This window comes from Salmo salar, chromosome ssa03 (genome assembly GCF_905237065.1).
Source record: "Salmo salar chromosome ssa03, Ssal_v3.1, whole genome shotgun sequence".
NCBI lineage: Eukaryota > Metazoa > Chordata > Actinopteri > Salmoniformes > Salmonidae > Salmo > Salmo salar.
This window is the reverse complement of record NC_059444.1, coordinates 3681551-3704973: the sequence shown is the minus strand read 5'-3', so window position 1 is coordinate 3704973 and position 23423 is coordinate 3681551. Positions and strand designations below refer to the sequence as shown.

Below are 23423 nucleotides of genomic sequence, written 5' to 3'. Positions count from 1 at the left end.
TATGTAGAAGAACCCCTTACAGTATTATAGACACTATGTCCTGGGATTTACTATGTAGAAGAACCCCTTACAGTATTATAGACACTATGTCCTGGGATTTACTATGTAGAAGAACCCCTTACAGTATTATAGACACTATGTCCTGGGATTTACTATGTAGAAGAACCCCTTACAGTATTATAGACACTATGACCTGGGATTTACTATGGTCTATGTAGAAGACCCCTTACAGTATTATAGACACTATGACCTGGGATTTACTATGTAGAAGAACCCCTTACAGTATTATAGACACTATGACCTGGGATTTACTATGGTCTATGTAGAAGAACCCCTTACAGTATTATAGACACTATGACCTGGGATTTACTATGTAGAAGAACCCCTTACAGTATTATAGACACTATGACCTGGGATTTACTATGGTCTATGTAGAAGAACCCCTTACAGTATTATAGACACTATGTCCTGGGATTTACTATGTAGAAGAACCCCTTACAGTATTATAGACACTATGTCCTGGGATTTACTATGTAGAAGAACCCCTTACAGTATTATAGACACTATGACCTGGGATTTACTATGTAGAAGAACCCCTTACAGTATTATAGACACTATGTCCTGGGATTTACTATGTAGAAGAACCCCTTACAGTATTATAGACACTATGACCTGGGATTTACTATGTAGAAGAACCCCTTACAGTATTATAGACACTATGACCTGGGATTTACTATGGTCTATGTAGAAGAACCCCTTACAGTATTATAGACACTATGACCTGGGATTTACTATGTAGAAGAACCCCTTACAGTATTATAGACACTATGACCTGGGATTTACTATGTAGAAGAACCCCTTACAGTATTATAGACACTATGACCTGGGATTTACTATGGTCTATGTAGAAGAACCCCTTACAGTATTATAGACACTATGACCTGGGATTTACTATGTAGAAGAACCCCTTACAGTATTATAGACACTATGTCCTGGGATTTACTATGTAGAAGAACCCCTTACAGTATTATAGACACTATGTCCTGGGATTTACTATGTAGAAGAACCCCTTACAGTATTATAGACACTATGTCCTGGGATTTACTATGTAGAAGAACCCCTTACAGTATTATAGACACTATGACCTGGGATTTACTATGTAGAAGAACCCCTTACAGTATTATAGACACTATGTCCTGGGATTTACTATGTAGAAGAACCCCTTACAGTATTATAGACACTATGACCTGGGATTTACTATGTAGAAGAACCCCTTACAGTATTATAGACACTATGTCCTGGGATTTACTATGTAGAAGAACCCCTTACAGTATTATAGACACTATGTCCTGGGATTTACTATGTAGAAGAACCCCTTACAGTATTATAGACACTATGTCCTGGGATTTACTATGTAGAAGAACCCCTTACAGTATTATAGACACTATGACCTGGGATTTACTATGTAGAAGAACCCCTTACAGTATTATAGACACTATGTCCTGGGATTTACTATGTAGAAGAACCCCTTACAGTATTATAGACACTATGTCCTGGGATTTACTATGTAGAAGAACCCCTTACAGTATTATAGACACTATGACCTGGGATTTACTATGTAGAAGAACCCCTTACAGTATTATAGACACTATGACCTGGGATTTACTATGTAGAAGAACCCCTTACAGTATTATAGACACTATGTCCTGGGATTTACTATGTAGAAGAACCCCTTACAGTATTATAGACACTATGACCTGGGATTTACTATGTAGAAGAACCCCTTACAGTATTATAGACACTATGACCTGGGATTTACTATGTAGAAGAACCCCTTACAGTATTATAGACACTATGTCCTGGGATTTACTATGTAGAAGAACCCCTTACAGTATTATAGACACTATGACCTGGGATTTACTATGTAGAAGAACCCCTTACAGTATTATAGACACTATGACCTGGGATTTACTATGGTCTATGTAGAAGAACCCCTTACAGTATTATAGACACTATGACCTGGGATTTACTATGTAGAAGAACCCCTTACAGTATTATAGACACTATGACCTGGGATTTACTATGTAGAAGAACCCCTTACAGTATTATAGACACTATGACCTGGGATTTACTATGTAGAAGAACCCCTTACAGTATTATAGACACTATGTCCTGGGATTTACTATGTAGAAGAACCCCTTACAGTATTATAGACACTATGACCTGGGATTTACTATGTAGAAGAACCCCTTACAGTATTATAGACACTATGTCCTGGGATTTACTATGTAGAAGAACCCCTTACAGTATTATAGACACTATGACCTGGGATTTACTATGTAGAAGAACCCCTTACAGTATTATAGACACAATGACCTGGGATTTACTATGTAGAAGAACCCCTTACAGTATTATAGACACTATGACCTGGGATTTACTATGTAGAAGAACCCCTTACAGTATTATAGACACTATGACCTGGGATTTACTATGTAGAAGAACCCCTTACAGTATTATAGACACTATGACCTGGGATTTACTATGGTCTATGTAGAACCCCTTACAGTATTATAGACACTATGTCCTGGGATTTACTATGTAGAAGAACCCCTTACAGTATTATAGACACTATGACCTGGGATTTACTATGGTCTATGTAGAAGAACCCCTTACAGTATTATAGACACTATGTCCTGGGATTTACTATGTAGAAGAACCCCTTACAGTATTATAGACACTATGTCCTGGGATTTACTATGTAGAAGAACCCCTTACAGTATTATAGACACTATGACCTGGGATTTACTATGGTCTATGTAGAAGAACCCCTTACAGTATTATAGACACTATGTCCTGGGATTTACTATGTAGAAGAACCCTTACAGTATTATAGACACTATGACCTGGGATTTACTATGGTCTATGTAGAAGAACCCCTTACAGTATTATAGACACTATGTCCTGGGATTTACTATGTAGAAGAACCCCTTACAGTATTATAGACACTATGTCCTGGGATTTACTATGTAGAAGAACCCCTTACAGTATTATAGACACTATGTCCTGGGATTTACTATGTAGAAGAACCCCTTACAGTATTATAGACACTATGACCTGGGATTTACTATGGTCTATGTAGAAGAACCCCTTACAGTATTATAGACACTATGACCTGGGATTTACTATGTAGAAGAACCCCTTACAGTATTATAGACACTATGTCCTGGGATTTACTATGTAGAAGAACCCCTTACAGTATTATAGACACTATGTCCTGGGATTTACTATGTAGAAGAACCCCTTACAGTATTATAGACACTATGACCTGGGATTTACTATGTAGAAGAACCCCTTACAGTATTATAGACACTATGTCCTGGGATTTACTATGTAGAAGAACCCCTTACAGTATTATAGACACTATGACCTGGGATTTACTATGTAGAAGAACCCCTTACAGTATTATAGACACTATGACCTGGGATTTACTATGGTCTATGTAGAAGAACCCCTTACAGTATTATAGACACTATGACCTGGGATTTACTATGTAGAAGAACCCCTTACAGTATTATAGACACTATGACCTGGGATTTACTATGTAGAAGAACCCCTTACAGTATTATAGACACTATGACCTGGGATTTACTATGTAGAAGAACCCCTTACAGTATTATAGACACTATGTCCTGGGATTTACTATGTAGAAGAACCCCTTACAGTATTATAGACACTATGACCTGGGATTTACTATGTAGAAGAACCCCTTACAGTATTATAGACACTATGTCCTGGGATTTACTATGTAGAAGAACCCCTTACAGTATTATAGACACTATGACCTGGGATTTACTATGTAGAAGAACCCCTTACAGTATTATAGACACAATGACCTGGGATTTACTATGTAGAAGAACCCCTTACAGTATTATAGACACTATGACCTGGGATTTACTATGTAGAAGAACCCCTTACAGTATTATAGACACTATGACCTGGGATTTACTATGTAGAAGAACCCCTTACAGTATTATAGACACTATGACCTGGGATTTACTATGGTCTATGTAGAGAACCCCTTACAGTATTATAGACACTATGTCCTGGGATTTACTATGTAGAAGAACCCCTTACAGTATTATAGACACTATGACCTGGGATTTACTATGGTCTATGTAGAAGAACCCCTTACAGTATTATAGACACTATGTCCTGGGATTTACTATGTAGAAGAACCCCTTACAGTATTATAGACACTATGTCCTGGGATTTACTATGTAGAAGAACCCCTTACAGTATTATAGACACTATGACCTGGGATTTACTATGGTCTATGTAGAAGAACCCCTTACAGTATTATAGACACTATGTCCTGGGATTTACTATGTAGAAGAACCCTTACAGTATTATAGACACTATGACCTGGGATTTACTATGGTCTATGTAGAAGAACCCCTTACAGTATTATAGACACTATGTCCTGGGATTTACTATGTAGAAGAACCCCTTACAGTATTATAGACACTATGTCCTGGGATTTACTATGTAGAAGAACCCCTTACAGTATTATAGACACCATGTCCTGGGATTTACTATGTAGAAGAACCCCTTACAGTATTATAGACACTATGACCTGGGATTTACTATGGTCTATGTAGAAGAACCCCTTACAGTATTATAGACACTATGACCTGGGATTTACTATGTAGAAGAACCCCTTACAGTATTATAGACACTATGTCCTGGGATTTACTATGTAGAAGAACCCCTTACAGTATTATAGACACTATGTCCTGGGATTTACTATGTAGAAGAACCCCTTACAGTATTATAGACACTATGACCTGGGATTTACTATGTAGAAGAACCCCTTACAGTATTATAGACACTATGACCTGGGATTTACTATGTAGAAGAACCCCTTACAGTATTATAGACACTATGTCCTGGGATTTACTATGTAGAAGAACCCCTTACAGTATTATAGACACTATGTCCTGGGATTTACTATGGTCTATGTAGAAGAACCCCTTACAGTATTATAGACACTATGTCCTGGGATTTACTATGTAGAAGAACCCCTTACAGTATTATAGACACTATGTCCTGGGATTTACTATGTAGAAGAACCCCTTACAGTATTATAGACACTATGTCCTGGGATTTACTATGTAGAAGAACCCCTTACAGTATTATAGACACTATGTCCTGGGATTTACTATGTAGAAGAACCCCTTACAGTATTATAGACACTATGACCTGGGATTTACTATGATCTATGTAGAAGAACCCCTTACAGTATTATAGACACTATGTCCTGGGATTTACTATGGTCTATGTAGAAGAACCCCTTACAGTATTATAGACACTATGTCCTGGGATTTACTATGTAGAAGAACCCCTTACAGTATTATAGACACTATGTCCTGGGATTTACTATGTAGAAGAACCCCTTACAGTATTATAGACACTATGTCCTGGGATTTACTATGTAGAAGAACCCCTTACAGTATTATAGACACTATGACCTGGGATTTACTATGTAGAAGAACCCCTTACAGTATTATAGACACTATGACCTGGGATTTACTATGTAGAAGAACCCCTTACAGTATTATAGACACTATGACCTGGGATTTACTATGTAGAAGAACCCCTTACAGTATTATAGACACTATGTCCTGGGATTTACTATGGTCTATGTAGAAGAACCCCTTACAGTATTATAGACACTATGACCTGGGATTTACTATGTAGAAGAACCCCTTACAGTATTATAGACACTATGTCCTGGGATTTACTATGGTCTATGTAGAAGAACCCCTTACAGTATTATAGACACTATGACCTGGGATTTACTATGTAGAAGAACCCCTTACAGTATTATAGACACTATGACCTGGGATTTACTATGTAGAAGAACCCCTTACAGTATTATAGACACTATGTCCTGGGATTTAGCTATGTAGAAGAACCCCTTACAGTATTATAGACACTATGACCTGGGATTTACTATGTAGAAGAACCCCTTACAGTATTATAGACACTATGTCCTGGGATTTACTATGTAGAAGAACCCCTTACAGTATTATAGACACTATGACCTGGGATTTACTATGTAGAAGAACCCTTACAGTATTATAGACACTATGACCTGGGATTTACTATGTAGAAGAACCCCTTACAGTATTATAGACACTATGACCTGGGATTTACTATGTAGAAGAACCCCTTACAGTATTATAGACACTATGACCTGGGATTTAATGCTATGTAGAAGAACCCCTTACCTTGTAATGACTCTTGTGTAGCTTGTGAGCGTCATAGACCAAAACATGTCGCGTGTCCTCAGCTTTTCAGAGATGGCTTTTAATAGTTTGTAGCTCAAATCATCATTCAGACAGTTTTGTAAAAAGACCCGACCCCCGTTCCCCTTCAGGGTCCACCGTTATCTCTAGCTCAGCCCCCCCCCCCTGTTAATCACACCGAGGGTTGGCGTCTGCAGAGGAAATAAAACAATCCAATTTAGCTCAAACACACAATGTTTTAAAATGGGGTAGAAGTTCTAAACGTGCCAGCGTTACGATGGGACTCAATCCATGCCTAAGTCCTTATCACCTTTTGACCTCTGGTTATTAGAGGACTATGATATGACCCTTGACCTTTTCCCACAGCAATACCAGAGTGCCATCCGCGCCCACAAAGCAGGACGAGCTGTCAACTATGATGAACTGCCTGTCCCTCCAGGTGAGTACTGGTACATCAAGCTGTCTCACTACAGTAACAGGATATAGACTAGTGTCCTGGTACATCAAGCTGTCCCACTACAGAAACAGGATATAGACTAGTGTCCTGTCCAGGTGAGGACTGGTACATCAAGCTGTCTCACTACAGTAACAGGATATAGACTAGTGTCCTGTCCAGGGGGTGTACTGGTACATCAAGCTGTCTCACTACAGTAACAGGATATAGACTAGTGTCCTGTCCAGGGGGTGTACTGGTACATCAAGCTGTCTCACTACAGAAACAGGATATAGACTAGTGTCCTGGTACATCAAGCTGTCTCACTACAGAAACAGGATATAGACTAGTGTCCTGTCCAGGGGGTGTCCTGGTACATCAAGCTGTCCCACTATAGAAACAGGATATAGACTAGTGTCCTGTCCAGGGGGTGTCCTGGTACATCAAGCTGTCCCACTATAGAAACAGGATATAGACTAGTGTCCTGTCCAGGGGGTGTCCTGGTACATCAAGCTGTCTCACTACAGAAACAGGATATAGACTAGTGTCCTGGTACATCAAGCTGTCCCACTACAGAAACAGAATATAGACTAGTGTCCTGGTACATCAAGCTGTCCCACTACAGAAACAGGATATAGACTAGTGTCCTGGTACATCAAGCTGTCCCACTACAGAAACAGGATATAGACTAGTGTCCTGTCCAGGGGGTGTCCTGGTACATCAAGCTGTCTCACTACAGAAACAGGATATAGACTAGTGTCCTGTCCAGGGGGTGTCCTGGTACATCAAGCTGTCTCACTACAGAAACAGGATATAGACTAGTGTCCTGTCCAGGGGGTGTCCTGGTACATCAAGCTGTCCCACTATAGAAACAGGATATAGACTAGTGTCCTGTCCAGGGAGTGTCCTGGTACATCAAGCTGTCTCACTACAGTAACAGGATATAGACTAGTGTCCTGTCCAGGGGGTGTCCTGGTACATCAAGCTGTCTCACTACAGTAACAGGATATAGACTAGTGTCCTGTCCAGGGGGTGTCCTGGTACATCAAGCTGTCTCACTACAGAAACAGGGGATAGACTAGTGTCCTGTCCAGGGGGTGTCCTGGTACATCAAGCTGTCTCACTACAGAAACAGGATATAGACTAGTGTCCTGTCCAGGGGGTGTCCTGGTACATCAAGCTGTCTCACTACAGAAACAGGATATAGACTAGTGTCCTGTCCAGGGGGTGTCCTGGTACATCAAGCTGTCTCACTACAGAAACAGGATATAGACTAGTGTCCTGTCCAGGGGGTGTCCTGGTACATCAAGCTGTCTCACTACAGAAACAGGATATAGACTAGTGTCCTGTCCAGGGGGTGTCCTGGTACATCAAGCTGTCTCACTACAGAAACAGGATATAGACTAGTGTCCTGTCCAGGGGGTGTCCTGGTACATCAAGCTGTCCCACTACAGAAACAGGATATAGACTAGTGTCCTGGTACATCAAGCTGTCTCACTACAGAAACAGGATATAGACTAGTGTCCTGGTACATCAAGCTGTCCCACTACAGAAACAGGATATAGACTAGTGTCCTGTCCAGGGGGTGTCCTGGTACATCAAGCTGTCTCACTACAGAAACAGGATATAGACTAGTGTCCTGGTACATCAAGCTGTCCCACTACAGAAACAGGATATAGACTAGTGTCCTGTCCAGGGGGTGTCCTGGTACATCAAGCTGTCTCACTACAGAAACAGGATATAGACTAGTGTCCTGTCCAGGGAGTGTCCTGGTACATCAAGCTGTCTCACTACAGAAACAGGATATAGACTAGTGTCCTGTCCAGGGGGTGTCCTGGTACATCAAGCTGTCTCACTACAGAAACAGGATATAGACTAGTGTCCTGTCCAGGGGGTGTCCTGGTACATCAAGCTGTCTCACTACAGAAACAGGATATAGACTAGTGTCCTGTCCAGGGGGTGTCCTGGTACATCAAACTGTCTCACTACAGAAACAGGATATAGACTAGTGTCCTGTCCAGGGGGTGTCCTGGTACATCAAGCTGTCACACTACAGAAACAGGATATAAGCTCTTGTTTCGTTAGTAATGTTAGATACTGAATGTAATAACAGATCATTTATTGTAGTTTTGTTGTAGTTGTGTATAAACAATAGTTTTTTAAAATTTATTTTGTAGTTATGTTTGTGTGATCCAATCAGAAGGACTTATCTGCATCCAACAGGTTTTCATCCAATCCCTGGCCAGGAGGGGGTGGCGGGAGCTGAGCAGGGATTGGCTGCCGTGCTGGAGGCAGCCAATAAGCTGGCATCTGAGGAAACCATAGCGACAGGAGAGGAGGAAGGAGAGAATGAGGAGGTAGGACTATTTCTTTCCTTCCAATATAGTGCACTAGAAACCACCTTATTCCCCTATAGAGTACAACTAGTGACCCAGGCCTCTGTGTGGCTGCCCTAACCCCATGTGGGAAAGGGGGATACCTTGTCAGTTGTACAACTGAAATGTGTCTTCCACATTTAACTCAACCCCTCTGAATCTGGGGGGGGTTGCCTTAATCGACATCCACGTCATCAGTGCCCGGGGAACAGTGGGATAACTGCCTTGTTCAGGGGCAGAACGAAACATTTTTTACCTTGTCAGCTCGGGGATTCGATCCAGCAACCTTTGGGGCGAAAGTAGTGTACTACAGTATGGGGAATAGGGTGGGATTTGATTGTGTTGATTGACTGTGCTCCTATCCGCAGAGCAAACCTCCTGTTCCTGAGAAGTTAAAGAAGCCCATGTTGGCTGTTCCTCCTACGACCCAGAGGCCCAAGTGGAGCGCCTCTCCCTCTGCAGACAGGACCCACCTGAGAGAGAGCCTGTCTGCTACAGGTCAGTCCCTAGCCCTATCTCTAAGCCCCCTAGCTCTTGCCAAAGACTCCAGCCGCCAAAGTCATAGACTGTTCTCTCTGCTACCCCACGGCAAGCGGTACCAAGTCAGGAACCAACAGGACCCTGAACAGGTTCTACCTCCAAGCCATAAGCTTAATAGTTAGTTAACCTGTTAGGGCTAGGGGGCAGTATTGACACGGCTGGATAAAAAACATACCTGATTTAATCTGGTTACCACTCCTACCCAGTAACTAGAATATGCATATACTTATTACATATGTACTATATATATATATATATATATATGTTAATAAGGTTAGCATCACCCCTCATGTAGCCCAGCCCATAGTCCTATATGTTTTAATAAGGTTAGCATCACCCCTCATGTAGCCCAGCCCATAGTCCTATATGTTTTAATAAGGTTTGTATCACCCCTCATGTAGCCCAGCCCATAGTCCTATATGTTTTAATAAGGTTAGTATGCCCATAGTCCTATATGTTTTAATAAGGTTTGTATCACCCCTCATGTAGCCCAGCCCATAGTCCTATATGTTTTAATAAGGTTAGTATCACCCCTCATGTAGCCCAGCCCATAGTCCTATATGTTTTAATAAGGTTTGTATCACCCCTCATGTAGCCCAGCCCATAGTCCTATATGTTTTAATAAGGTTAGTATCCCATAGTCCTATATGTTTTAATAAGGTTTGTATCACCCCTCATGTAGCCCAGCCCATAGTCCTATATGTTTTAATAAGGTTAGTATCACCCCTCATGTAGCCCAGCCCATAGTCCTATATGTTTTAATAAGGTTAGCATCACCCCTCATGTAGCCCAGCCCATAGTCCTATATGTTTTAATAAGGTTTGTATCACCCCTCATGTAGCCCAGCCCATAGTCCTATATGTTTTAATAAGGTTTGTATCACCCCTCCTGTAGCCTAGCACATGGGCCTATATGTTTTGATTAGGTTTGTATCACAACTAAAGTGGCCAAATAACTTGTTAAAATGAAGCACATTTAATTATGGGATGTAAGAGCCTAACTGGGATACATTATATCAGCAGCACCTGAGTTTCAAGTTTGGGGAAGATAATTTTCACCATAATTGACCTTTTTTAATAATAAAAGCATTACATGCATAATTGCATTTGCGGTCACTTTTGATAATGGTGTTTTTCCTGCTTATTGAACATTTGTGTTTTATAGCCTACTACCATGTGCGCATAGCTGCGCTTATAATGTGAAGAGAAATTCAAATAGTTTATCAACATTTTTAAGCTAAACGTTCTGATCTGTTGCGTTAGCCACATTGCGTGAGAAAGGTTATTTGATGCTAATGGTTGTATTAATTTGGGATCTATTACATCCCACAACTGTCCCAGACTGTTTTGGGAGTATTTATTTCTCGCACAGAATAAGTACACTTTTGTACTATTGGGGGGGGTATAGTAGATTGACATAGGCTAGTGCTTTTGCTGTTCGTTAGGCTTACTCATCTTGTTGGCTGACAAAGTAAATGTGGACAGTTCTTCCAATATCTTAAATATGAACCTCGGATGCGATTTTGGGGAGCACTCAGGGAGAAGGTCACAAAATGGCCACAAGGCATGGATTTTTATTTATTTTTTAGGGTGCATTACGGCCACACAAAGGGGATACCGCCGTGAAATTCTAGGCATTATCAAGTGCTTGTCAAATTGTGAGAGACTGATGTAGTGTGTACAGCCTGCACCAAAAAAACAAAGCAGAGCTCATTCTTTTCAAGCAACTTAGTCTCATCATGCAGCCATAGAATGTATTAAAAATCCAAACCTATAGCCCAACGTTTGTAGAACAACTAAAGTTAAATTAATAACTCTAAATTAAGCATTTAGGAGGACCTATTTCTTTGTTAACCGCTCAACACAGAATAGCCGTATGTCCGCACAGCCTCAAATCTCAAATATCCTCTTCTATTTTATTCAGCTTTGTTCAGGTGTGTTTCTTCATACTATAAAATAATGCCACTGATTTTCTAAGCAAATCTTGTCTGCTTAATGAACTAGTGTAGCCCCACAGCCATATGGCACAGCCAGATCAGGACCTAGCATAAGGACAACTCAGAGGATGCTTTTCTGTTCTTCTGAAATAGACTACATTTTCTTCTTATCATGTTTCTTTAGACCTGTCTAAAATAATGTTTTTATTGTGAAGATGTAGGCTATATTACATGGATTTATTAGACTTTTTTTTTTAAATGTACATGTTCCAAAGGTCTGCATCAGTGGCTTGGAGGCTGTGTGGACGCCAGGGGATGCTAAGTGTGTTAGTTAACGGGTCACTTACCGTGAGACTGACAGTTATTTGCTTGACAATGACCGGCTGACTAAATGGCGTGGCCGCCGCGGCCCTGGCTGGCGCTCTAAATGGCGTGGCCGTCGCGGCCCTGGCTGGCGCTCTAAATGGCGTGGCCGCCGCGGCCCTGGCTGGCGCTCTAAATGGCGTGGCCGTCGCGGCCCTGGCTGGCGCTCTAAATGGCGTGGCCGCCGCGGCCCTGGCTGGCGCTCTAAATGGCGTGGCCGCCACGGCCCTGGCTGGCGCTCTAAATGGCGTTGCCGCCACGGCCCTAGCTGGTACTCCATGTTACTTATTTATTCCTATTTTCTATTTCTCTTTTTTTTTTCTCTCTCTGCGTTGTTGGAAAAGGGCCCGTAAGCATTTCACTGTTAGTCTACACCTGCTGTTAACCAGGAATGTGACAAATACTATTGGAAAAACAGACTAGCGTACTTACTTGGTAACTCCCCGACTACCCAGTCCCTGTCACTACTGTAACAGGACTACCGACTTTCATAAACAGTCATGAAAGTCTTGAGCAAATCACCACAGATTATCCCCTATACCCCAACGTCGTGTACTACTGTGGTTTGAAAGCGGTGTTCTACATAGGGAATAGAAAAGTCATTTCAATAAAACGTTTTTCCTCTCCTCCCTGCAGCGCTGCAGCAGTTGGACTTTGTGGAGGGGCGCAGGCAGCAGTACATGAAGGCGGCGCTGCAGGCCAAACAGAAGAACGACATGGACACAGCCAGAACCCTGCTTCGTACCGCCAAGGGACTGGAGCCGCTCATCGGCGCCGTCAAGGCAGGCAAACACGTCGACATCAGCAAGGTGAATTTTTTGGGGGGGATTTCTAAAGTCACCACTTAGATTGGAACCGTTTTTGTCTTTATGTAGCTCAACCTGTCATTACGTCCAACCTTGTGAAAGTTACAAACTGACACGTTTAAATTTTTTGTAAAAAAAAATATATATTTTTTATATTTTTCAAATATATTGAGTAGTGTACGAAGTAGAGTTGGGTGATTGAAACTTTTATTTTATTTTGTATTTTTTATGATTGCATCGTCTATTGACTGTTTGACAGGCGTCGCCGATGGCGACAACATCGTGATGTCAGAAAAATAATGATTTTTTTTTTAAAATATTTGAACTTGACTGCGCTGGCGGCACGGTGCTCTGCGGTTGTGAGGCCGGTTGGACGTACTGCCAAATTCTCTAAAACAACGTTGGAGGCGGCTTATAGTAGAGAAATTAACATTTTAAATATCTGGCAACAACTGTGGTGGACTTTCTTGCAGTCAACATGCCAATTGCTATCTCCCTCAACTTGACATCTGTGGCATTGTGTTGTGTGACACAACTGCACATTTGACAGTGGCCTTTTATTGTCCCCAGCACAAGGTGCCCCTGTGTAATGATGATGCTGTTTAATCAGCTTCTTGATATGCCACACCTGTCAGGTGGATGGATTATCTTGGCAAACGAGAAATGCTCACTAACAAGGATGGAAACAAATTTGTGCACAACATTTTAGAGAAATAAACTTTTTTGTTTTTAAGGAACATTTCTGAGAGATTTTATTTCAGCTCATGAAACATTGAACCAACACTTTTTGTGTTTTATATTTTTTGTTCAGTGTAGTTTTAAAAGGTAGGCTAATGTAACTGATAGGAGAAACATGGCCCTACCAATTTGAAAAATGTTTTGCTGCCTAGATGAGAGAGAACATAAGGCCTGACACTGTTTTTGTTTTGAGAAATGATTTATTCAGATTGTTTGTGGCTTTGTAACAATTTAAATATGTCATTGTGCAGCAGATCACAGTTGTGGTATAAAAAAATAGACAATACTATCGTATATCAACAATGTTTGCCTGGGAAGGTGGGTCATTCCAGACATCGCTCTACCTAGGAACTACAAGCCCTCTACCTAGGAACTACAAGCCCTCTACCTAGGAACTACAAGCCCTCTACCTAGGAACTACAAGCCCTCTACCTAGGAACTACAAGCCCTCTACCTAGGAACTACAAGCCCTCTACCTAGGAACTACAAGCCCTCTACCTAGGAACTACAAGCCCTCTACCTAGGAACTACAAGCCCTCTACCTAGGAACTACAAGCCCTCTACCTAGGAACTACAAGCCCTCTACCTAGGAACTACAAGCCCTCTACCTAGGAACTACAAGCCCTCTACCTCTGTAGTGTTAACACCTTGCCTGTCTGTGTTGTTCTCTAGGTGCCGTCGCCCCCTGGTGACGAGGATGAGGACTTCATCCTGGTTCATCACAGTGAAGTCCAGATCTCGGAGAAGGCAGATGAGGTCTACACTCAACTGGCCAAGATGCTCAAGGAACAGTACGAGGTACTAATTATCGACTGCTTGTTAGATAATGAAAGGAGAGGGTTTTTACACACCTCTAAAACTCAAAGGCTAGCCAAAATAGAGAAGTGTGGAGATATTATTAACAGATAGGAGCCCAGAGGAAACGCTGCTTTATCTATTGTCCTCTTCTGCCTTTTGACCTGCTGCTTTACTGACATTAGTCATGAAGTATTTATTTTGACTGTTCAAAATGGATTAAATATTGTTCTCACCCATCTACACACAATACCCCATAATGACAAAGTGAAAACATGTTTTTAGCAATAAAAAAAATAAAATACAGAAAAATCAAATTTATGTAACTTCACACGCCTTCGTCAATACATGTTGGAATCACTTTTGGAGGGCCTCTCGGGTGGCGCAGTGGTCGAAGGCACTGCATCGCGTCACTACAGACCCGGGTTCGATCTCGGGCTGTGTCGCCGTCGGCCGCGACCTGGAGACCAATGAGGCGGCTCACAATTGGGCCAGTGGCATCCGGGTTAGGAGAGGGTTTGTCCTTGTCCCATTTGCGATCTAGCGACTCGTTGTTGCTGGCCAGGCGCATGCACGCTGACATGGTCGCCAGTTGTACGGTGTTTCCTCCGACACATTGGTGCGGCTGGCTTCCGGGTTAAGCTAGCAGTGTGTCAAGAAGCAGTGCTGCTTGGTAGGGTCGTGTTTTGGAGGACGCATGGCTCTCGACCTTCGCCTCTCCAAAGTTCGTAGGGGAGTTGCAGCGATGGGACAAGACTGCAACTACCAATTTGGATATCACCAAAAAGGGTAAAAAGTACCAAAGAAATAAATTATAAAACTAAGATTCACTTTTGGCAGCGATAACAGCTGAGTCTTTCTGGGTAAGTACCTGGATTGTACCATATTTGCCCATAATTATAAAAAATAAAAAAAAATCTTAATACTTTGTTAACATGGTTGTTGATCATTTCTAGACAACGATTTTCATGTCTTGCTATAGATTTAAGTCAACTTTCTCGGCCACTCGAGCATTCACTGTCTTCTAGGTATGTACCTCCAGTGTAGATGTGGCCTTGTTTTTAGGTTATTGTCCTGCTGAAGGGTGAATTAATCTCCCAGTGTCTGGTGGAAAGCAGACTGAACCAGGTCATTCTATACGATTTTGCCTGTGCTTAGCTCCATTCCGTTTTTTTTTTTTATCCTGAAAAACCCCAGTCCTTAACGATAACAATCATACCCATGACAGGTTGCAGCCACCACCAATGAATCATTTTATTTTTCTCTCTCTTTCTCTCTCCTGTAGAAGTGCATGACTTACTCCAAGCAGTTCACTCATCTGGGTAACGTCACTGAGACCACCAAGTAAGAGACCGTCTTCATCTTAGCATCCTGTACACACCTAGCCTTGTCTGTCTGAATGGGAAAACCACACACACAGCAACTGCATGGACTAATAAACATGCATTATACAACACCAACCGACACACTTCAACACGCATCATTCTGGCGTTGTGGTACTGATGTTCCCGCCCGTTGTGTGTGTGTGTTTGAGGTTTGAGAAGATGGCAGAGAGCTGTAAGAAGAGTCTGGAGGTGTTGAAGCTGTCTCAGTCTAAGAGACTGGACCCTCCTAAACATCACTTTGAGGAGAGGACGTACCACACCGTCAGGTTGTCGTCTCTCTCTCTCTCTCTCCATCAGATTATCTCTCTTTCTCTCTCTCTCTCTCTCTCTCTCTCTCTTTCTCTATCAGTATATCTATCTCTCTCTCTATCAGATTATCTCTCTTTCTCTCTCTCTCTTTCTCTCTCTCGCTCTTTCTCTATCAGTATATCTCTCTCTCTCTATCAGTATATCTCTCTCTCTTTCTCTATCAGTATATCTATCTCTCTCTCTCGTTCTTCATCTCACTCTTCTGTGTTATCCTGTCTCTCTCTCTCTCTCTCTCTCTCTCTCTCTCTCTCTCTCTCTCTCTCTCTCTCTGTGTGTCTCTCTTTAGGATCTTCCCAGAGCTCAGTAGTACAGAGATGGTGGTTGTGGTAGTCAGAGGGATGAATCTGCCTGCTCCTTCAGGTAACATTGACTCCCCTGTATCCACCCGTATCCTTCCTGTATTCCCCCTGTGTCTTACCTGTATTTTACCTGTATTCCCCCTGTGTCTTACCTGTATTTTACCTGTATTCCCCCTGTGTCTTACCTGTATTTTACCTGTATTCCCCCTGTGTCTTACCTGTATTTTACCTGTATTCCCCCTGTGTCTTACCTGTATTTTACCTGTATTCCCCCTGTGTCTTACCTGTATTTTACCTGTATTCCCCCTGTATTTTACCTGTATTCCCTGTGGTGGTGGAACAGCTCCCAGGTATTGAATCAGTGTTTGGTCCTAGCAGGTCCTCGCTAACCGTCTCTCTGCTCCTCGTTTTCTCCCCAGGTATAGCTACCAATGACCTGGATGCCTTTGTCAAGTTTGACTTCCCCTATCCCAGTACGGTGAGTTAGTAGACTAGTGTTTTGTTTACCAACCTGGTTTTTGGAGACTCACATCCATTTGCACGTATTTGTTCTAATCCAGCACGAGCACAACGTTCACGTAGTCGACTAACTAATCAAACACTTCATTAGATGAATCAGATGTGCTGTACTCCAGCTATAGTATAGCCTATTGATGATTGGTCTGAGAAGGCCTGTGTAGTAGTGGTGGTGGTGGTGGTGGTGGTGGTAGTAGGTAGTGGTGGTAGTAGGTAGTGGTGGGTAGTGGTAGGTAGTGGTAGGTAGTGGTAGGTAGTGGTAGGTAGTGGTAGGTAGTGGTAGGTAGTGGTAGTAGGTGGTAGGTAGTGGTAGTAGGTGGTAGGTAGGTGGTAGTAGGTGGTAGTAGGTGGTAGTAGGTGGTAGTAGGTGGTAGTAGGTGGTAGGTAGTGGTAGTAGGTGGTAGTAGTGGTAGTAGTAGGTAGTAGTGGTAGGTAGTAGTAGGTAGTGGTAGTGGTAGTAGTAGGTGGTAGTAGGTAGTGGTAGTAGGTAGTAGTGGTAGTAGTGGTAGTAGGTAGTGGTGGTAGGTAGTGGTAGTAGTAGGTAGTGGTAGTGGTAGGTAGTGGTGGTAGGTAGTAGTGGTAGGTAGTGGTGGTAGGTAGTGGTGGTAGTGGTAGTGGTAGGTAGTGGTAGTGGTAGTAGTAGGTAGTGGTGGTAGTAGTAGGTAGTGGTAGTAGTAGGTAGTGGTAGTGGTGGTAGGTAGTGGTGGTAGGTAGTGGTGGTAGGTAGTGGTGGTAGGTAGTGGTGGTAGGTAGTGGTGGTAGGTAGTGGTGGTAGGTAGTGGTAGGTAGTAGGTAGTGGTGGTAGGTAGTGGTGGTAGGTAGTGGTGGTAGGTAGTGGTGGTGGTAGGTGGTGGTAGTGGTAGTGGTGGTAGGTGGGTGGTAGTGGTAGTGGTGGTAGGTAGTGGTGGTAGGTAGTGGTGGTAGGTAGTGGTGGTAGGTAGTGGTGGTAGGTAGTGGTGGTAGGTAGTGGTGGTAGGTGGTGGTAGTAGGTGGTAGGTAGTAGGTGGTAGGTAGTGGTGGTAGGTAGTGGTGGTAGGTAGTGGTGGTAGGTAGTGGTGGTAGGTGGTAGGTAGTAGGTGGTAGGTGGTAGGTAGTAGGTAGTAGGTGGTAGGTAGTAGGTGGTAGGTAGTGGTGGTAGGTAGTGGTGGTAGGTAGTGGTGGTGGTAGGTAGTGGTGGTAGGTAGTGGTGGTGGTAGGTAGTGGTGGTAGGTGGTAGGTAGTGGTGGTAGGTAGTGGTGGTAGGTAGTGGTGGTAGGTAGTGGTGGTAGGTAGTAGGTGGTAGGTAGTGGTAGTAGGTAGTGGTAGTGGTAGTAGGTAGTAGGTAGTGGTAGTAGGTAGTAGGTGGTTGGTAGTGGTAGTAGGTAGTGGTAGTAGGTGGTGGTAGTAGGTGGTAGGTAGTTGGTGGTAGGTGGTAGGTAGTGGTAGTAGGTGGTAGGTAGTAGGTGGTAGGTAGTGGTGGTAGGTAGGTGGTGGGTGGTAGGTGGTGGTAGGTGGTAGGTAGTGGTGGTAGGTGGTAGGTAGTGGTGGTAGGTAGGTAGTGGTGGTAGGTAGTGGTGGTAGGTGGTGGTAGGTAGGTAGGTAGTGGTGGTAGGTAGTGGTGGTAGGTAGGTAGGTAGTGGTGGTAGGTAGGTGGTAGGTGGTAGGTAGTGGTGGTAGTGGGTGGTAGGTGGTAGGTGGTAGGTAGTGGTGGTAGGTAGTGGTGGTAGGTAGTAGGTAGTGGTGGTAGGTAGTAGGTGGTAGGTAGTGGTGGTAGGTAGGTAGTAGGTAGTAGGTGGTAGGTAGTGGTGGTAGGTAGTAGGTAGTAGGTGGTAGGTAGTGGTGGTAGGTAGTGGTGGTAGGTAGTGGTGGTAGGTAGTGGTGGTAGGTAGTAGGTAGTGGTGGTAGGTAGTGGTGGTAGGTAGTAGGTAGTGGTGGTAGTAGTGGTGGTAGGTAGTGGTGGTAGGTAGTGGTAGTGGTAAGCAGCAGAAGTCGTCTCTCTTTGAACTAATGTCTGTCTCCTCTGTGTTGATCTCAGGAACAACCCCAGAAACACAGAACGGCTGTGGTCAAGAACAACAACTCCCCAGGTAATGCCCCCCCCCCCCAGGGGTAATGCCTGGCCCCACGGTCCCCCCCAGGGGTTATGCCTGGCCCCACGGTCCCCCCCAGGGGTAATGCCCGGCCCCACGGTCCCCCCCAGGGGTAATGCCCGGGACCACGTAGCTGACCCCATTTCATGTCATCTCTCTCTGCTCCAGAGTTCAACCAGACCTTCACTCTGAACATTAACCGGAACCACCGAGGCTTCAGGAGACAGGTCCAATCTAAAGGAATTAAACTGGAACTGCTACACAAAGGGTACGTCTCTCTCACACACACACACACACACACACACACACACACACACACACACACACACACAGGTCCAAACGGGAACATGACCTTGTGACCTTAGATGGCTGGAGGTGTTTTTGATCCTTTTCGAGTGTAAGTGACGTGAGGTCTTTGTGTGTGTCATGTGACAGGGGTTTCCTGCGGAGCGACAAGCCTATAGGGACGGCCCACATCAAACTGGAGAAACTGGAGACCGAGAGCGAAGTACGAGAGATAGCGGAGGTAAGGGGGAGGTGGGGGAGGTGAGGTGGAGGACGTGGAGGGGGAGGTGAGCGTGGAGGGGGAGGTGAGGACGTGGGGGGGAGGTGAGGTGACGTGGAGGGGAGGTGAGGGTGACGTGGAGGGGGGAGGTGAGGGTGCGTGGAGGGGGAGGTGAGGGTGACGTGGAGGGGAGTGAGGGTGACGTGGAGGGGAGTGAGGGTGACGTGGAGGGGAGGTGAGTGACGTGGGGGGGAGGTGAGGGTGACGTGGGGGGGAGGTGAGGGTGACGTGGAGGGGGAGGTGAGGGTGACGGGAGGGGGAGGTGAGGGTGACGTGGAGGGGGAGGTGAGGGTGACGTGGAGGGGGAGGTGAGGGTGACGTGGAGGGGGAGGTGAGGGTGACGTGGAGGGGGAGGTGAGGGTGACGTGGAGGGGGAGGTGAGGGTGACGTGGGGGGAGGTGAGGGTGACGTGGGGGAGGAGGGTGACGTGGAGGCGGAGGTGGGTGACGTGGAGAGCGATGACTGAGCCTTGGTCTCCGCCAATCGTTCATAAAACAACAGAATGCAGCACGCGACTGAAGAGAGAAGAGACAACCAGAATGCAGCTCTCTGGAAAGACGGCAGTAGGGTGCGAAGGCAGTTTGCCAGTTATAGCAGCTCGTCCCAGGGATCAAGTGTAGCTGGAGCTGGGCCTGGTTTAAGCTGGGAGCCACTATAGAGGTGAAAGGAAGACCACACACTTTCCCTCTGTCTCACTTCTTCAATACAGTGGATATAAAGGGTTATGCCAGGTGTACTCTCTGCCTGAAAGAGATTAATTATACCAACAAATGGTATTATGCTCTCCTGGCATGTTGTAGAACAGATGTCCACAGGCAGAAAGTGTACAATGTAATAATGTGCAGTGTAGCCCAAAGATATTGCTTTCGTTGTGTTGAACTTGACAGTAACACTGTGTGTGTGTGTGTGTGAGGTGGGATTATTACATGTTTTACTCAGTGGATGTTATTTTTCCACACATGAAGCCTTGTTCACTTGATCGATGTCCACTGTAGTGGCCATTATATAATGTCGCGGTAACAGGCGTTCTGTTATAAAGGCTGTCGCGGCAACAGGCGTTCTGTTATAAAGGCTGTCGCGGCAACAGGCGTTCTGTTATAAAGGCTGTCGCGGCAACAGGCGTTCTGTTATAAAGGCTGTCGCGGCAACAGGCGTTCTGTTATAAAGGCTGTCGCGGCAACAGGCGTTCTGTTATAAAGGCTGTCGCGGCAACAGGCGTTCTGTTATAAAGGCTGTCGCGGCAACAGGCGTTCTGTTATAAAGGCTGTCGCGGCAACAGGCGTTCTGTTATAAAGGCTGTCGCGGTATGTCAAACGATGTTTACAATCAATCCTTAGGGTCTTTTTAACATAAATCTTCGATAATATTCCAACCGGACAATAGCGTATTCATTACAGAGGAAAGAACGAACGGCGTGCCTGTGTGCCCGCGCAGTAAACAACTCACTGGTCCCAGGCTTGAGACGGCTCTTATTCTCTGCCCAGTAACAGTAGAAGCATGAAACAAGGTTCTAAAGACTGTTGACATCTAGTGGAAGCCTTAGGAAGTGCAATATGACCCCACAGACACTGTAGTTTGGAAAGACAATCAGTTGAAAAACTACAAACCACTTCCTGGTTGGATTTCTTTCTCAGGTTTTTGCCTGCCATATGAGTTCTGTTATACTCACAGACATCATTCAAACAGGTTTAGAAACTTCAGTGTTTTCTATCCAAATCTACTAATAATATGCATATCTTAGCTTCTGGGCCCAAATAGCAGGCAGTTTAATTTGGGCACGTCATTCATCTGAATTTCTGAATACTGCCCCCTGTCACTAAAAAGTTAAACTACATAACATGCTGGCAAAATAATCCACTTGTTAAACTACAGACATTTAAAGGTACGGCTAGTTAGGGGCACACTACATTTAAAGGTACGGCTAGTTAGGGGCACACTACATTTAAAGGTACGGCTAGTTAGGGGCACACTACATTTAAAGGTACGGCTAGTTAGGGGCACACTACATTTAAAGGTACGGCTAGTTAGGGGCACACTACATTTAAAGGTACGGCTAGTTAGGGGCACACTACATTTAAAGGTACGGCTAGTTAGGGGCACACTACATTTAAAGGTACGGCTAGTTAGGGGCACACTACATTTAAAGGTACGGCTAGTTAGGGGCACACTACATTTAAAGGTACGGCTAGTTAGGGGCACACTACATTTAATGGTACGGCTAGTTAGGGGCACACTACATTTAAAGGTACGGCTAGTTAGGGGCACACTACATTTAAAGGTACGGCTAGTTAGGGGCACACTACATTTAAAGGTACGGCTAGTTAGGGGCACACTATATTTAAAGGTACGGCTAGTTAGGGGCACACTACATTTAAAGGTACGGCTAGTTAGGGGCACACTACATTTAAAGGTACGGCTAGTTAGGGGCACACTATATTTAAAGGTACGGCTAGTTAGGGGCACACTATATTTAAAGGTACGGCTAGTTAGGGGCACACTATATTTAAAGGTACGGCTAGTTAGGGGCACACTATATTTAAAGGTACGGCTAGTTAGGGGCACACTATATTTAAAGGTACGGCTAGTTAGGGGCACACTACATTTAAAGGTACGGCTAGTTAGGGGCACACTACATTTAAAGGTACGGCTAGTTAGGGGCACACTATATTTAAAGGTACGGCTAGTTAGGGGCACACTACATTTAAAGGTACGGCTAGTTAGGGGCACACTACATTTAATGGTACGGCTAGTTAGGGGCACACTACATTTAAAGGTACGGCTAGTTAGGGGCACACTACATTTAAAGGTACGGCTAGTTAGGGGCACACTATATTTAAAGGTACGGCTAGTTAGGGGCACACTACATTTAAAGGTACGGCTAGTTAGGGGCACACTACATTTAAAGGTACGGCTAGTTAGGGGCACACTACATTTAAAGGTACGGCTAGTTAGGGGCACACTACATTTAAAGGTACGGCTAGTTAGGGGCACACTACATTTAAAGGTACGGCTAGTTAGGGGCACACTACATTTACAAACACAGCATGTGTTTTGTGAGTCCTTCCTAGATCAGATGCAAAAGGGATGACCAGGGATTTTTTCTTGGTGTGTGAATTAGACCATTTTACTGTCAATGTAACAACAAATACTTTTGGCTGTCAGGGAAAATGTATGGAGTAAAAAAGTACATTTTATGTTTGACAACTTTTACTAAACTACATTTGTAAAGTACAGATACCCCAAAAAACAGCTTCAGTAGTACTTTAAAGTATTTTTACTTAAGTACTTTATACCACTGATAATATGCTGGCAAAATCATCCACTTGTTAAACTATGTAACACAGCTTTAGTTGGCTCTATTAGGACGTTTGTTAACATGATCGTGAGCAGAACTCAACTTTTTTAACCTGGCTAACATTTCCTCAGCCTAATTATCCCAAAAATCCCAATGGAGATTCAGTGAAACTCAATCCCCACACGCTTCAAGGGTAGTGGGGGGGGGGGGAGTTGGCGGCTTGGTAAAGTTAAGGTGTTTTTCACGTTGGTTTGAAAGGAATATGAGTAAACTGTTTTGGTTGTGTGTTTTAGTGATGCTATGTTTTACACTACAGGTGATAGATGGCCGTAAACCTACAGGAGGACGTGTGGAGGTCCGGGTTCGCCTGAGAGAGCCTCTGAGTGGACAGGACCTTCAGACGACAACAGAACGCTGGTTAGTCCTGGACCAGGTACATACAACAGAAGGCTGGTTAGTCCTGGACCAGTCACAGTTACACATATTTGTAGTAATTGTTATATTTGGAGCAAGGAGTTTGTCCCTTTTTAAAGGCCAAAGTGTGGGTTCTCCTGTCAGGTCCTGGAGTTGTAGTGTGATTGTGTCTCTGACACTCGATAACCTCTGTTTGGTCCTCCAGATCCTTCTCTAACTGCTGCTCAGCTGGGACTGCTAGGAACAGGTAGGGGAACTTCCCTTCCGCAACTAGTTC

The 23423-nt window shown here is 43.9% G+C and overlaps 1 protein-coding gene across 3 annotated transcripts in view; it reads left to right on the top strand.

Moving 5' to 3' along the window:
- The window catches only part of cc2d1b (coiled-coil and C2 domain containing 1B), a 41470-nt gene that overhangs the window by 15773 nt on the left and 2274 nt on the right, over nt 1-23423 (top strand). For 2 of the 3 annotated variants that reach the window (XM_045714403.1, XM_045714402.1), the window contains exons 11-24: nt 6675-6747; nt 8965-9098; nt 9485-9614; nt 12592-12764; nt 14172-14297; nt 15580-15638; nt 15829-15945; nt 16275-16348; nt 16707-16765; nt 18818-18869; nt 19041-19140; nt 19308-19398; nt 23049-23165; nt 23352-23393. In XM_045714403.1, the coding sequence (XP_045570359.1) occupies nt 6675-6747; nt 8965-9098; nt 9485-9614; nt 12592-12764; nt 14172-14297; nt 15580-15638; nt 15829-15945; nt 16275-16348; nt 16707-16765; nt 18818-18869; nt 19041-19140; nt 19308-19398; nt 23049-23165; nt 23352-23363 (1317 nt within the window). In that variant the 3' untranslated portion in view covers nt 23364-23393. The remainder of the gene's footprint in view (nt 1-6674; nt 6748-8964; nt 9099-9484; nt 9615-12591; nt 12765-14171; nt 14298-15579; nt 15639-15828; nt 15946-16274; nt 16349-16706; nt 16766-18817; nt 18870-19040; nt 19141-19307; nt 19399-23048; nt 23166-23351; nt 23394-23423) is intronic. The other variant, XM_045714404.1, reaches the window with a different exon arrangement.